Raw genomic sequence first — 16667 nt, 5'->3', positions numbered from 1 at the left:
TGTTAAAGGATGACTAAAACTCTTCAAACCAAGTAGCAGAGTTTACAGAAAATTCTAGAACAAGTGGGATAAAATACTGAGCAAGATAATAAGTATACATGTAAAACTCTCCCATTTTATTCACTATCCTAATACTAATACACTGTTAAGCAATTTTGCAGAAGCTGATCTGCTGGGTACGAATAAACTTAGAGACCAAACTCTTTGCAACTGTTCTCGTCCAGATGTGGCTTACATAAGGGTAGTCAAATGTAATCCACTTTCATATATATTTCTCAAATGGGATATGATTTGTGAGTTCAATAGATGTCCAGAAAATTGCCGTCCATAAAATGAATAGCATTGACACTCCCACTAGCAACATGAGAATGCCAGATTTATCACAGCCTTGTCATTAGATGAATTTTTAGACTTTTTGCAAAATTTCTAAACTCATGGAGGAAAATATTCAAGAATAGCTTTAATTTTCATTCAGCATGGTGATTTTTCATTCTGAACATGCTTGGGAATCATTTATGTTTCCATTTTTCTGAATTTTTTGTTCATATCCCTTGCCCATATGTTTCTAGAGCAATGGTTTTTTTTATTATTGATTTTCTATTTCAGGTATCAGACTAGCTCTTTTACTCTAATTTTCTTTTCTGTTATCCAAAGTGTCTACAATGCTATTAATATGTATTTTTACTATTATATAAAAATTAATCTTTTAAATCAATAAGATATCACTTTACACATACTAGAATGGCCATTTTCAAAAGGCCAATAATAATTATAGGTGAGGATATGGGGAAGCTGGCATCCTCCTACACTGCTGGTGGGAATGAAAAGTGTCATACCTACTCTGGAAAACAGTCTGGCCATTCCTCAAAAGTTAAACATAGAGTTACCATATGACCCAGCAACTCCACTCCTAAGTATGTACCCAAGAGAATGAAATAATCTGTCCACATGGAAATTTGTACCTGAATATTCACAGTAGCATTTTTCATAAATAGAACTCACCCAAATGTCTATCGTCTAATGAATGGATAGAGAATATGTGGGGGTATCCATATGATGGAATATACAGCCATAAAAACAAAGAAGGTTATGTTGCGTAACATGGGTGGACCTTGAAAACATTATGCGAAGTCAAAGAATCCATAACAAAGGACAATATATTGTTTGATTCCTGTCTTAGTCAGTTTGGGCTTCTTTAACAAAAAATGCCGTTGATGGGGTGGCTTAAAAAATAGAAATTATTGTCATAGTTCTGGAGGCTGGGAGGTCAAGATCAAGGCACTGGTACATTGAGTGCCTGGAGAGGACCTGCTTCCTTGTTCATAGATGACTGACGTCTTGCTGGGCCCTCCCATGGTAGAAAGAGGGAGCGAGGTCTCTGGGATCTCTTTTCTAAGGGCATTGAGACCATTCGTGAAGACCACTCTCATGACCTCATCACCTCCCGAAGGCCCCATCTCCTCCTTTCATCCCATTTGGACTTAGGATTTCAACACATGAATTTGAGGGTGGACACAAACATTTAGTCCATAACAATTCTTATTAAATCAAATGTCAAGAATAAACAAAGCTATGGAGACAGAAAGTAGATTAGTGGTTTCCTATGGCTGCGTGTGTGCGCATGTCGGGGAATGAGGAGCGCTGGCTAATGGGATTCTTTTTGGGGTGATGATATTATCCTAAAATAGATTGCGGCGATGGTCATGCAACTCTCTAAACACACTGTGGAAAACATTGAATTGCACACTTTAAGTGGATGAATTGTATCGTTCGTGAATTCTGTTATGAAGAGGTTATTTAAAAAATCCTATCTTTAAAAAGATTTCAGAACAGAGCATGAGAAGGTAATGGATTGGACAATTGTCCATAAACTTAATTATTTTAAAGAAATAAAGGTGAATATAGAGGCAAGAAAAACAAATAGAGTTCCTGTATGAGAGAAGTATGGAAAACAAGAAAAACAACAACACGCTGCCTCTATCAGTTTGGAATTTCTTGTACTAGAAGTTGTTTTTTCTACATATTTTTTATTTTTTTATTTTTATTTTATTATTATTATACTTTAAGTTTTAGGGTACATATGCACAATGTGCAGGTTAGTTACGTATGTATACATGTGCCATGCTGGTGTGCTGCACCCATTAACTCGTCATCTAGCATTAGATATATCTCCTAAAGCTATCACTCCCCCCTCCCCCCACCCCACAACAGTCCCCAGAGTGTGATGTTCCCCTTCCTGTGTCCATGTGTTCTCATTGTTCAATTCTCACCTGTGAGTGAGAATATGCGGTGTTTGGTTTTTTGTTCTTGCGATAGTTTACTGAGAATGATGATTTCCAATTTCATCCATGTCCCTACAAAGGACATGAACTCATCATTTTTTACGGCTGCATAGTATTCCATGGTGTATATGTGCCACATTTTCTTAATCCAGTCTATCGTTGTTGGACATTTGGGTTGGTTCCAAGTCTTTGCTATTGTGAATAGTGCCGCAATAAACATACGTGTGCATGTGTCTTTATAGCAGCATGATTTATAGTCCTTTGGGTATATACCCAGTAATGAGATGGCTGGATATTTTTAAATTTGCATACCGAGGGCTATCTAAAAAATAAAAGAATTTAAAAAATCCATACTCCTACTGTATTAGGCAAAAAGAGTTTCTTTTTTTTTGAAACAGAGTCTCGCTCTGTCACCCAGGCTGGAGTGCAGTGGCACGATCTCGGCTCACTGCACCCCCAACCTCCTGGGTTTAAGTGATTATCCTGCCCCAGCCTCTGAGTAGCTGGGACTACAGGCACGTGCCACCATGCCCAGCTAATTATTTTTTGTATTTTTAGTAGAGACGGGGTTTCACCATGTTAGCCAGGCTAGTCTCAAACCTCCTGGCATCAAGTGATCCACCTGCCTTGGTCTCCCAAAGTGCTGGGATTACAGGCATGAGCCACCGAGCCCACCCCCCACAACCTCCCCACCGACCACAAATTTTTATTTTACCACTTTCCGTGTTTTGGCCTCTGTCCTAAATGCCTACCACTATTGGGCATGATGGCACAGATGCATCTCTTTTGAATTGTAATACACACTTTTGTTGTTCATTTTTGTATTTTTTTTTTTTACTTTATTGTTTTACTTCCCCGGCTCTTAGGTAATAAGCGCTTTTGTCTATCTTGTGGAGATGTGGAAGCTAGCATTTATCTGAAGGTTCTTCTGACTTGCTTAAATGTAATCTTCTTTTATTTTCTCAGGGTTAATAGAGATACAGTGGAGAAATAAATCAATACAACTTTTGATAAATGGGAAGAAGGAGATGTTCAAAAAAGAAGTGTCCGAAATGGCTTTTCAGATGGTGAGTGACTGTATGCTCTATGAGGGCTCTTGTTGGCTCATTCTTCTGCATCTCATTATTTTTCATAAGCTACAGAGCACAATGGATATTTTCTGGGGAAAAGGATCTGCTTACATTTCTTTTTTATTTTATTTTATTTTAAGTTCTGGGATACATGTGCTGGACATGCAGATTTGTTACATAGGTAAATGTGTGCAACAGTGGTTTGCTGCACCTATCAACCCATCATCATTTAGGTATTAAGTCCTGCATGCATTAGCTATGTATCCTGATGCTCTTCCTACCCCCACCCACCCCATGGGCCCCAGCGTGTTTCGTTCCCTTCTCCGTGTCCATGTATTCTCATTGTTCTGCTCCCACTTATGAGTGAGAACATAGAGTATTTGGCTTTCTGTTCCTGTGTTAGTTTGCTGAGGATAATGGCTTCCAGCTTCATCCATGTCTCTGCAAAGGACATGATCTCATTCCTTTTTATGACTGCATAGTATTCCATGGTGTATATGTACCACATTTTCTTTATCCAGTCTATCATTGATGGGCATTTGGGTTGATTCTAAATCTTTGCTATTGTGAATAGTGCTGCAATAAACATATGTGTGCATGTATCTTTATAATAGAATGATTTATATTCCTTTGGGTATATACCCAGTGATGTGATTGCTGGATCAAATGGTATTTCTGGTTCTAGATCCTTGAGGAATAGCTACACTGTTTTCCACAATGGTTCAACTAATTTACATTCCCACCAACAGTGTAAAAGCATTCCTATTTCTCCACAGCCTTGCCAGCATCTACTGTTTCTTGACTTTTTAATAACTGCCATTGTGACTGGTGTGAGATGGTATGTCATTGTGGTTTTGATTTGCATTTCTCTAATGATCAGTCATGTTGAGCTTTTTTTCATATGTTTGTTGGCTGCATGAATGTCTTCCTTTGAGAAGTGCCTGTTCATGTCCTTTGCCCACTTTTTAATGGGGTTGTTTGTTTTTTTTTTGTAAACTTGTTTAAGTTCCTTGTAGATTCTGGATATTAAACCTTTGTCAGATGGTTAGATTGCAGAAATTTTCTCTCATTCTGTAGGTTAAGGCTCTGCTTACGTTTCATTAATTCATTCATTCACTCATTCATCTCTGCATGACTGAAGGGGAAAACCCCCATGAGAACCCAGGTGTACTTTTTAGACCTTCTCTCTCCATCCCTGACTCTAACCATGGTGACTTCATACCTGAGCAAAAGTGAGTCTAGGGCTGTTCTTCCAGCTCTTTCCCTTGTTCATTGTGCCACGTGACTTTGACTATGCTCTTGACAATCTCATAGCATAGCTCGCAGATCAGGGCAGAACCATGCAGCCTGACTCACTAAGCTGTACCCTATCTGTGTTTTAGCAGCTCCTTAATAGCACGAGGCTCACATCTCAATTGTGGCAAATCAATGCACTGTTTCGCACGGTCTTGGAACTAAGAATAAATGAATATATCCCAAGATTTGTACGTACACAATTCAGAATCTGCTGTAGATTGAATGTTTGTGTCCCTCCAAAATTCATTTGTTATAATCCTAACTCTCAACGATTATATTAGTAGGTGGGGCCTTTGAGAGGTGATTAAGTCATGAAGGTAGAGCCCTCACGTGTAGCATTAATTCCCTTATGAAAGAGACTCTGGAGAACTCCTTTCCCCTTCTGCCATGTGGGGACACAGAAAGACCACTGGCTATGAATTTGGAAGCAGGACCTCAGCAGCTACCACATCTGCAAGTGCCTTGGTCTTGAACTTTTCAACCTCTAGAATGATGAGATGTAAACTTATACTGTTCATAGCTCATCCAGCCTATGTTGTTGTTGTTGCTGTTTTTTAAATTAAAATAGTAGCCTGAACTGACTAAATCCCATGACATGCATACAAGACCATAGATTAGGGAATGTTGAAGGTAACTGTAGTGAGTTATTTTCTGGAACCCAGTGTTTAGTAGGTCTTGTACTAAGTAATTTTAGCCTTCTGTAATTAATCACCACAAATATTTGTGATGATGGTATTGCATCCTTATTCTACAAGTTAGAAAAATGATACTCAGAGAGGTTAAGTTTTTTGATACGTCTGTAGCTACTAAGAAATGTCCACAGATGCTTTTATTTATTTATTTATTTATTTATTTAGAAAGAGTCTTGCTTTGTTGCCCAGGCTAGAGTTCAGGGGCACTATCTCAGCTCACTGCAACCTCTGCCTCCTGGGTTCAAGCGATTCTCCTGCCTCAGCCTACTGAGTAGCTGGGACTATGGGTGCCCACTACCATGCGAAGCTAATTTTTGTATTTTGAGTAGAGATGGGGTTTCACCATGTTGGCCAGGATGGTCTCGTCCTCTTGACCTCATGATTCGCCTGCCTCAGCCTCCCAAAGTGCTGGGTTTACAGGCGTGACCCACAGCGCCTGGCCCACAAATGCTTTTAATGCAAATTTCCCTGGTCTGCATGGTCCATGATCCACAAAATAAAGAGATTCTGCTTTTAAAGAAGTTCAGTCCATCCAATGTTGTGCAATTGGACTCAATCAAGTTAACATTCCCTCTTTTTTTTTTTAATATACTTTAAGTTCTAGGGTACATGTGCACAACGTGCAGGTTTGTTACATAGATATACATGTGCCATGCTGATTTGCTGCACCCATCAACTTGTCATTTACATTAGGTATTTCTCCTAATGGTATCCCTCCCCCAGCTCCCCACCCCCTGGCAGGCCCTGGTGTGTGATCTTCCCCACCCTGTGTCCAGATATTCTCATTGTTCAATTCCCACCTATGAGTGAGAACATGCGGTGTTTGGTTTTCTGTCCTTGTGATAGTTTGCTGAGAATGATGATTTCCAGCTTCATCCATGTCCCTGCAAAGAACATGAACTCATCCTTTTTTATGGCTGCATAGTATTCCATGGTGTATATGTGCCACATTTTCTTAATCCAGTCTATCACTGATGGACATTTGGGTTGGTTCCAAGTCTTTGCTATTGTGAATAGTGCCGCAATAAACATACGTGTGCATGTGTCTTTATAGCAGCATGATTTATAATCCTTTGGGTATATCCCCAGTAATGGGATGACTGGGTCAAATGGTATTTCTAGTTCTAGATCCTTGAGGAATCGCCACACTGTCTTCCACAATGGGTGAACTAATTTACAGTACCACCAACAGTGTAAAAGTGTTCCTATTTCTCCACCTCCTCTCCAGCACCTGTTGTTTCCTGACTTTGTAATGACCACCATTCTAACTGGTGTGAGATGGTATCTCATTGTGGTTTTGATTTGTATTTCTCTGATGGCTGGTGATGATGAGCATTTTTTCATGTGTCTGTTGGCTGCATAAATGTCTTCTTTTGAGAAGTGTCTGTTCATATCCTTTGCCCACTTTTTGATGGGGTTGTTTTTTTCTTGTAAATTTGTTTGAGTTCTTTGTAGATTCTAGATATTAGCCTTTTGTCAGATGAGTAGATTGCAAAAATTGTCTCCCATTCTGTAGGTTGCCTGTTCACTCTGATGGTATTTTCTTTTGCTGTGTAGAAGCTCTTTAGTTTAATTACATCCCATTTGTCAATTTTGGCTTTTGTTGCCATTGTTTTTGGTGTTTTAGACATGAAGTCCTTGCCCATGCCTATGTCCTGAATGGTATTGCCTAGGTTTTCTTCTAGGGTTTTTATGGTTTTAGGTCTAACAGTTAAGTCTTTAATCCATCTTGAATTAATTTTTGTACAAGGTGTAAGAAGGGATCCAGTTTCAGCTTTCCACATATGGCTAGCCAGTTTTCCCAGCACCATTTATTAAATAGGGAATCTTTTCCCAATTTCTTGTTTTTTGTCAGGTTTGTCAAAGATCAGGTGGTTGTAGATATGTGGTATTATTTCTGAGGGCTCTTTTCTGTTCCATTAGACTATATCTCTGTTTTGGTACCAGTACCATGCTGTTTTGGTTACTGTAGCCTTGTAGTATAGTTTGAAGTCAGATAGCGTGATGCCTCCAGCTTTGTTCTTTTGGCTTAGGATTGACTTGGCAATGCGAGCTCTTTTTTGGTTCCATATGAACTTTAAAGTAGTTTTTTTCCAATTCTGTGAAGAAAGTCATGAGTAGCTTGATGGGGATAGCATTGAATCTATAAATTACCTTAGGCAGTATGGCCATTTTCATGATATTGATTCTTCCTATCCATGAACATGGAATGTTCTTCAATTTGTTTGTGTCCTCTTTTATTTCATTGAGCAGTGGTTTGTAGTTCTCCTTGAAGAGGTCCTTCACATTCCTTGTAAGTTGGATTCCTAGGTATTTTATTCTCTTTGAAGCAATTGTAAATGGGAGTTCACTCATGATTTGGCTCTCTGTTTGTCTGTTATTGGTATATAAGAATGCTTGTGATTTTTGCACATTGATTTTGTATCCTGAGACTTTGCTGAAGTTGCTTATCAGCTTAAGGAGATTTTGGGCTGAGACAATAGGGTTTTCTAAATGTACAGTCATGTCATCTGCAAACAGGGACAATTTGACTTCCTCTTTTCCTAGTTGAATACCCTTTATTTTTTTCTCTTGACTGATTGCCCTGGCCAGAACTTCCAACACCATGTTGAATAAGAGTGGTGAGAGAGGGCATCCCTGTCTTGTGCCAGTTTTCAAAGGGAATGCTTCCAGTTTTTGCCCATTCAGTATGATATTGGTGTGGGGTTGTCATAAATAGCTCTTACTATTTTGAGATACGTCCCATCAATACCTAATTTATTGAGAGTTTTTAGCATGAAGGGCTGTTGAATTTTGTCAAAGGCCTTTTCTGCATATATTGAGATAATCATGTGGTTTTTGTCTTTGGTTGTTTATATGTCCCAGCACCATTTATTAAATAGGGAATCCTTTCCCCATTTCTTGTTTTTGTCAGGTTTGTCAAAGATCAGATGGTTGTAGATACGTGGTGTTATTTCTAAGGCCTCTGTCCTGTTCCATTGGTCTATATATCTGTTTTGGTACCAGTACCATGCTGTTTTGGTTACTGAAGCCTTGTAGTATAGTTTGAAGTTAGGTAGCATGAAGTCTCCAGCTTTGTTCTTTTGCTTAGGATTGTTTTGGCTATGCAGGCTCTTTTTTGATTCCATATAAACTTAAAGTAGTTTTTTTGAATTCTGTGAGGAAAGTCATTGGTAGCTTGATGGGGATGGCAATGAATCTATAAATTACCATGGGCAGTACGGCCATTTTCACGTTATTGATTCTTCCTATCCATGAGCATGGAATGTTCTTCCATTTGTTTGTGTCCTCTCTTATTTCTTTGAGCAGTGGTTTGTAGTTCTCCTTGAAGAGGTCCTTCACATCCCTTGTAAGTTGGATTCCTAGGTATTTTATTCTCTTTGTAGCAGTTGTGAATGGGAGTTCACTCATGATTTAGCTCACTGTTTGTCTGTTATTGGTGTATAGGAATGCTTGTGATTTTTGCACATTGATTTTGTATCCTGAGACTTTGCTGAAGTTGCTTATCAGCTTAAGGAGATTTTGGGCTGAGATGATGGGGTTTTCTAAATATACAATCATGTCATCTGCAAACAGAGACAATTTGACTTTCTCTTTTCCTAACTGAGTATCCTTTATTTCTTTCTTTCTCTTGCCTGATTGCCCTGGCCAGAACTTCCAACTCTATGTTGAATAGGAGTGGTGAGAGAGGGCATCCCTGTCTTGTGCCAGTTTTCAAAGGCAATGCTTCCAGTTTTTGCCCATTCAGTATGATATTGGCTGTGGGTTTGTCATAAATAGCTCTTATTATTTTGAGATACATTCCATCAATACGTAATTTATTGAGAGTTAGCATGAAGGACTGTTGAATTTTGTTGAAGGCCTTTTCTGCATCTATTGAGATAATCATGTGGTTTTTGTCGCTGGTTCTGTTTATCTGATGGATTATGTATATTGATTTGCATACATTGAACCAGCCTTGCATCCCAGAGATGAAGCCAGCTTGATTGTGGTGGATAAGCTTTTTGATGCACTGCTGGATTCGGTTTGCCAGTATTTTATTGAGGATTTTCACATTGATGTTCATCAGGGATATTGGCCTAAAATTATCTTTTTTGTGAGTGTCTCTACCATGCTTTGGTATCAGGATGGTGCTGGCTTCATAAAATGAGTTAGCGAGGACTCCCTCTTTTTCTATTGATCGGAATAGTTTCAGAAGTAATGGTACCAGCTCCTCTTTGTAGCTCTGGTAGAATTCGGCTGTGAATTTGTCTGGTCCTGCACTTTTTTTGGTTGGTAGGCTATTAATTATTGCCTCAATTTCAGAGCCTGTTATTGGTCTGTTCAGAGATTCAAATTCTTCCTGGTTTAGTCTTGCGAGGTTGTATGTGTCTAGGACTTTATCCATTTCTTCTAGATTTTCTAGTTCATTTGCATAGAGGTGTTTATAGTATTCTCTGATGGTAGTTTGTATGTCTGTGGGATCAGTCGTGATATCCCATTTATCATTTTTTTATTGCATCTATTTGATTCTTCTCTCTTTTCTTCTTTATTAGTCTTGCTAGCGGTCTATCAATTTTGTTGATCTTTTCAAAATCAGCTCCTGGATTCACTGATTTTTTGAAGACTTCTGCTCTTCAGCTCAGCTCTGATCTTAGTTATTTCTTGCCTCCTGCTAGCTTTCAAATTTGTTTGCTGTTGCTTCTCTAGTTCTTTTAATTGTGATGTTAGGGGGTCAATTTTAGATCTTTCCTGCTTTCTCTTGTGGGCATTTAGTGCTATAAATTTCCCTCTACACACTGCTTTAAATGTGTCCCAGAGATTCTGGTACATCGTGTCTTTGTTCTTATTGGTTTCAAAGAGCATCTTCATTTCTGCTTTCATTTCGTTATTTACCCAGTAGTCATTCAGGAGCAGGTTGTTCAGTTTCCATGTAGTTGTGTGGTTTTGAGTGAGTTTCTGAATCCTGAGTTCTAATTTGATTGCACTGTGATGTGAGAGACAGTTTGTTGTGATTTCTGTTCTTTTACATTTGCTGAGGAGAGCTTTACTTCCAACTATGTGGTCAATTTTGGAATAAGTGTGATGTGGTGCTGAGAATATGTATATTCTGTTGATTTGAAGTGGAGAGTTCTGTAGATGTCATTAGGTCCACTTCGTGCAGAGCTGAGTTCAAGTCCTGGATATCCTTGTTAACCTTCTGTCTTGTTGATCTGTCTAATATTGACAGTGGGGTGTTAAAGTCTCCCATTATTATTGTGTGGGAGTCTAAGTCTTTGTGGGTCTCTAAGGACTTGCTTTATGAATCTGGGTGCTCCTGTATTGGGTGCATATATATTTAGGATAGTTAGCTCTTCTTGTTGAATTGATCCCTTTACCATTATGTAATGGCCTTCTTTGTCTCTTTTGATCTTTGTTGGTTTAAAGTCTGTTTTATCAGAGGCTAGGATTGCAACCCCTGCTTTTTTTGCTTTCCATTTGCTTGGTAGATCTTCCTCCATCCCTTTATTTTGAGCCTATGTGTGTCTCTGCATGTGAGACGGGTCTCCTGAATACAGCACACTGATGGGTCTTGACTCTTTATCCAATTTGCCAGTCTATGTCTTTTAATGGGGGCATTTAGTCCATTTACATTTAAGGTTAGTATTATCATGTGTGAACTTGATCCCGTCATTATGATGTTAGCTGGTTATTTTGCTCGTTAATTGATGCAGTTTCTTCATATCATTGATGGCTTTACAATTTGGCATGTTTTTTCAGTGGCTGGTACTGGTTGTTCCTTTCCATGTTTAGTGCTTCCTTCAGGAGCTCTTGTAAAGCAGGCCTGGTGGTGACAAAATCTCTCAGCATTTGCTTGTCTGAAAGGATTTTATTTCTCCTTCACTTATGAAGCTTAGTTTGACTAGATATGAAATTCCGGATTGAAAATTCTTTTCTTTAAGAATGTTGAATATTGGCCCCCACTTTCTTCTGGCTTGTAAGGTTTCTGCTGAGAGAACTGCTGTTCTGATGGGCTTCCCCTTGTTGGTAACCTGACCTTTCTCTCTAGCTGCCCTTAACATTTTTTCCTTTATTTCAACCTTGGTGAATCCGACAATTACGTGTCTTGGGGTTGCTCTTCTCGAGGAGTATCTTTGCGGTGTTCTCTGTATTTTCTGAATTTGAATGTGTGCCTGCCTTGCTAGGTTGGGGAAGTTCTCCTGGATAATACCCTGAAGAGTGTTTTCCAACTTGGTTCCATTCTTCTTATCACTTTCAGGTACACCAATCAAACATAGGTTTGGTCTTTTCATATAGTCCCATATTTCTTGGAGGCTTTGTTCGTTTCTTTTTTACTCTTTTTTCTCTAAACTTGTCTTCTCACTTTATTTCATTAATTTGATCTTTAGTCACTGATATCAGTTCTTCCACTTGATCGAATTGCGTATTGAAGCTTTTGCATGCGTCATGTAGTTCTCATGCCATAGTTTTCAGCTCCATCAGGTCATTTAAGGTCTTCTCTACACTGTTTATTCTACTTAGCCATTCGTCTAACTTTTTTTCAATGTTTTTATCTTCCTTGCGATGGGTTCGAACATGCTTCTTTAGCTCGGAGAAGTTTGTTATTACCGACCTTCTGAAGCCTACTTCTGTCAACTCATCAAAGTTGTTCTCCATCCAGCTTTGTTCTGTTGCTGGTGAGGAGCTGTGATCCTTTGGAGGAGAAGGGGCGCTCTGGTTTTTAGAGTTTTCAGCTTTTCTGCTCTGGTTTTTCCCCATCTTTGTGGTTTTATCTACCTTTGGTCTTTGATGTTGGTGACCTACAGATGAGGTTTTGGTGTGGATGTCTTTTTGTTGATGTTGATGCTATTCCTTTCTGCTTGTTAGTTTTCCTTCTAACAGTCAGGACCCTCAGCTGCAGGTCTGTTGGAGTTTGCTGGAGGTCCACTCCAGACCCTGTTTGCCTCTGTAATCACCAGCAGAGGCTGCAGAACAGCAAATATTGCAGAACAGCAAATGTTGCTGCCTGATCCTTCCTCTGGAACCTTTGTTCCAGAGGGCACCCACCTGTATGAGGTGTCTGTGAGCCCCTACTGGGAGGTGTCTCCAAGTTAGGCTACATGGAGTCAGGGACCCACTTGAGGAGGCAGTCTGTCCATTCTGAGCTCAAACGCCATGCTGAGAGAACCATTGCTGTCTTCAGAGCTATCAGACAGGGACATTTAAGTCTGCAGAAGTTTCTGCACCTTTTGTTCAGCTATGCCCTGCCCACAGAGGTGGAGTCTATACAGGCAGTAGGCCTTGCTGAGCTGTGGTGGGCTCTGCCCAGTTTGAGCTTCCCAGCTGCTTTGTTTACCTACTTAAGCCTAAGCAATGGTGGACACCCCTCCCCCTACCAGGCTGCTCCCTGGCAGGTTGATGTCAGACTGCTGTGCTAGCAGTGAGCAGGGCTTCATGGACATGGGATCTGCCGAGCTAGGCATGGGAAAGAATCTCCTGGTTTGCCGGTTGCTAAGACCATGGGAAAAGCACAGTATTTGGGCAGGAGTGTCCCGTTTTTCCAGGTACAGTCTATCACGGCTTCCTTTGGCTAGGAAAGGGAAATCTCCCAACCCCTTGCGCTTCCTGGGTGAGGTGATGCCCCACCCAGCATTGGCTCACCCTCTGTGGGCTGCACCCACTGTCCAACCAGTCCCAGTGAGATGAACCAGGTACCTCAGTTGGAAATGCAGAAATCATCTGTCTTCTGTGTCGATCATGCTGGGAGCTACAGACTGGAGCTGTTCCTATTCTGCCATCTTGGAATGGATCCCCAACATTCCCTCCTTTTAAGGATCAGTGATGGATAGAAGAGTAGGCCCCTTCTTATGCTTCTACTACTTACAAGAATGCGGTATTGTTTCAGAAGCCCGTAGTGAATGTCATCAAGTGTGATAGACTGTGGTGACCACCAGGGATTGAGAATCAAAGGAGGCATGCCTGCTGAGACAGTGGAAAGAGAGATGCGGTTAATTCAACAAAAATGTGGGGGAATGGGCTTTTATTATAGGTTGGGCATCAGAGAAGGTGTCTCTAAAGATGGGCACCTGATCAAGGGCTGCTTCACACTGCATCACAGTGAAGAGACTGTCCTAGCATCAGGTCCCTCCCACCTACTTACATCCCAACTCCATTTCTGTTTTCCCAGGCTGTGTGGATGCAGATGCAATCAGAGCTCAACGAAGGAGTATTCTGTGCCTCACTGCCGTTACAGAGAGCATTACCGTGGCAAACCAGACATGACTGCAGCAGCTTCCATTTCCCATCAGATAGCATTCCATAAGTAAGAAACATGTATTCTTTGGAGACAAATGGAAGATTTTGAATCTTATTTCTCTGTCTCATATAAAATTTATATGAAGCAGAGACATTTAGGCTAATTGCATAAAATCAGTATATTGTTTTCTTTTTCTTCTTTGTTATAATTTTTTAGTTCTTTTCCTTCCTTCCTTCCTTCCTTCCTCCCTCCCTTCTTTCTTTCTTTCTTTCCTCTTTTTTTTTTTTCAGAGTCTTGCTCTGTCACCCAGGCTGCAGTGCAGTGGCACAATCTCTGCTCACTGCAACCTCCACCTCCCAAGTTCAAGCAATTCTCCTGCCTCAGCCTGCTGAGTAGCTGGGACTACAGGCGTGTGCCACCATGCCCAGGTAATTTTTTGTGTTTCTCACAGAGATGGGGTTTCACCATGTTGGTCAGGCTGGTCTCGAACTCCTGACCTCAAGTGATCCACCTGCCTTGGCCTCCCAAAGTGCTGGGATTACAGGCGTGAGCCACGGTGCCCAGCCAGTACTTTTTAATAAGACTAGTCATTGTCAAAAACAGGACATTGATATTGATACATTGGTATTAGCTCAGGTATAGATTCTATTTCCAGGTGCTATTTGACAGGCTGAATGTACTGCTAATGAACACAGGCATTCCTCAGTCTTGCTTAGTCCACCCACCCCTTCCCCATGGGATATTTCAAGGGCAGTACTACACACAGGAGACCACTGATGGTACGGCTCAAAGAACCACTTTGTTTGGTTAAGTGAATGCCAGACACCCCAAAGCAGGATTTTTTGGCCAACTGGAGTGCAGCAGATAAGTAAAGTCAGTGCTGTCCAAAAGAGAGCTCTTACCAGGATGAAAATGTTCCCTATCTCTGCTGTCCAATATGGAAGCCACTGGCCACAGGTGGCATCGGAACACTTGAAATTTGCTAGTTCAAATGAGAAACTGATTTTCACATTTAATTAGTTCATTAAAATTAAAATTTATTTTTTTGACTGGAACCATGGAAGGTGTCGCAGAGAAGAAGGTTCCTGCTGTGCCAGAAACCCTTAAGAAAAAGGAAAGGAGTCTCTGGCTTACCACCCTGGATGCATCCAATCTCTTCTGATCTTGGAAGCTAAGCAGGGTCGGGCCTGGTTAGTACTTGGATGGGAGAAAAAGCAAAGGGATTGTGCAGAGCTGAAGATCAAGTGCCTGAGAAAGAAGTTTGCCCAAAAGATGCTTCAAAAGGGAAGGAGGAAACTTATCTATGAATAAGCAAGGCACTATCACAAGGAATATAGGCAGCTGGACAGAACTGCAATTTGAATGGCGAGGATGTCAAGAAAATCTGGCAACTTCTGTGTACCTGCAGAACCCAAATTGGCCTTTGTCATCAGGATCAGAGGGGTCAATGGTGGGAGCCCAAAGGTCGAAAGGTGTTGCAGCTTCTTTGCCTCCATCAAATCTCTAATGGAACCTTTGTGAAGCTCAACAAACTTCAATTAACATGCTGAGGATTGTAGAACCATATACTGCATGGAGGTACCCAAAGCTGAGGCCAGTAAATGAACTGATCTACAAGTGTGGTTATGGCAAAATCAAGAAGAAAAGAATTGCTTTGATGGATAACACTGATTGCTTGACCTCTTGGTAAATATGGCATCCTCAGCCTGGAAGATCAGATTCCTGAGCTCTGTACTGCTGGAAAACATTTTGAAGAGGCAAACGACTTCCTGTGGCCCTTCAAATTATCCTCTCCATGAGGTGGAATGAAGAAAAAGACTGCCCATTTTGTAGAAGGTGGAGATGCTGGCAACAGGGAGGACCAGATCCACAGGCTTCTTAGAAGAATGAACTAAGACACTAAGGTGTTTACCATGATTATTTTTCTAATCTGGTCAGTTAATAAACAGTACATGCTCTAAAATTGAAAAAAAAATTAAACAGGCATGTGTGGTTAGTGGCTGTCATATTAGCTAGTGAAGATCTTGACGCAATAGACACCTCCTTGCTCCTAACCCCAATCTTGATTCCTGCCACCCAAAGGAGACCAGATCCCAGCCCTTGAAAATGAAGACAAGGAAAGGATCTAGCATAGGGCTTTCATGTGCTATATCTGAATAAGGATCCTTGATGGAAGTAGGAAGTAAGTGCAGTATCCATCATTTCCTTCCGTCTGAGCACTCTCGTCTTTACCCAGCCTCCCCTCACCGTGTGGAAGCAGAGGGCAGAAGAGGAGCTCCATTGTTCCATGGGTTCTTATCACACATGCCCAATCTCATTAATGTGCTGGACTTTAAGTCAATCATCCTAGGGTTCCATTCTCTTTGACACAAATGATGGGTGAACGTGGAGTATAAACCAGGAATGTCAGTTTTTCCCTACATTTTTCAGGAAGGTTGTTTAGGTCAACATATATGTTGACCTGTTATGCAACTAAACCTTGTGTCAAATGTTAAGTGTTAAAAATTGACTAAGGTCTGCTTCCTGAATGTAAACACATGGTATTTAGTGGGAGACAGAAAGACTCTTAAATTCAATATAACGAGAAGTGAGACGGTGCCATGGGAGCCTGAGAAAAGCCTTTCCTAAAGACAAAATATGGGGTCTCTGGCTATTAACATAAAATCTTCCTGCAGAGTCTATGATACCACCAGGCACCTACCCTATATTTGTAGTACAAATCCCATTTTGTTTCCTTAGGACACCTGGAGGATCATGCCATTCAAGTGTGGAAGAGACAAGCAACACACAAAATATCCCAATGCCTGCGTATCAGAGGGAGGCAGGGGAATCAGAGTACAGCATTCTTCCTGAGCCACAACCACATCAACCCGCTGAGGATAAGAATTCCAGGTAAGGGAAACTATTTTTGAGAAAAGCTGACGGTATTGGTTGCTATATCTCAATATCACAGAGGAACATGAGAATTGGGGGAATTTAGGTGATTTTCATTGGAATCAGAGAAAATGATATATCACAGGTGTATATTCAGTCTCATCAACTTGAGTACCTTAAACATGAAGGGTTTTTTTTGTAGATCAATTATACCTCAATAAAGCTGTTTAAAATTATT

The 16667-nt window shown here is 40.6% G+C and overlaps 1 protein-coding gene and 1 pseudogene across 6 annotated transcripts in view; both read left to right on the top strand.

Moving 5' to 3' along the window:
* LOC129052007 (caspase recruitment domain-containing protein 8-like) overlaps nucleotides 1-16667 on the top strand; it is a 61359-nt gene that overhangs the window by 18572 nt on the left and 26120 nt on the right. For 2 of the 6 annotated variants that reach the window (XM_063720174.1, XM_063720173.1), the window contains exons 2-4: nucleotides 3249-3349; nucleotides 13487-13621; nucleotides 16295-16447. In XM_063720174.1, the coding sequence (XP_063576244.1) occupies nucleotides 3297-3349; nucleotides 13487-13621; nucleotides 16295-16447 (341 nt within the window). In that variant the 5' untranslated portion in view covers nucleotides 3249-3296. Of the gene's footprint in view, nucleotides 1-3248; nucleotides 3350-13486; nucleotides 13622-13845; nucleotides 13984-15245; nucleotides 15460-16294; nucleotides 16448-16667 lie in introns of those variants that run through there. The other 4 variants (XM_063720175.1, XM_054540827.2, XM_054540830.2 and 1 more) reach the window with 4 other exon arrangements.
* Nucleotides 14003-15450, top strand: LOC134760722 (large ribosomal subunit protein uL30-like; annotated as a pseudogene).

The sequence above is a fragment of the Pongo abelii genome, chromosome 20 (assembly GCF_028885655.2).
Source record: "Pongo abelii isolate AG06213 chromosome 20, NHGRI_mPonAbe1-v2.0_pri, whole genome shotgun sequence".
NCBI classification, from domain to species: domain Eukaryota; kingdom Metazoa; phylum Chordata; class Mammalia; order Primates; family Hominidae; genus Pongo; species Pongo abelii.
The sequence above is the reverse complement of the archived record's forward strand: the minus strand, read 5'-3'. Positions and strand labels throughout refer to the sequence as shown.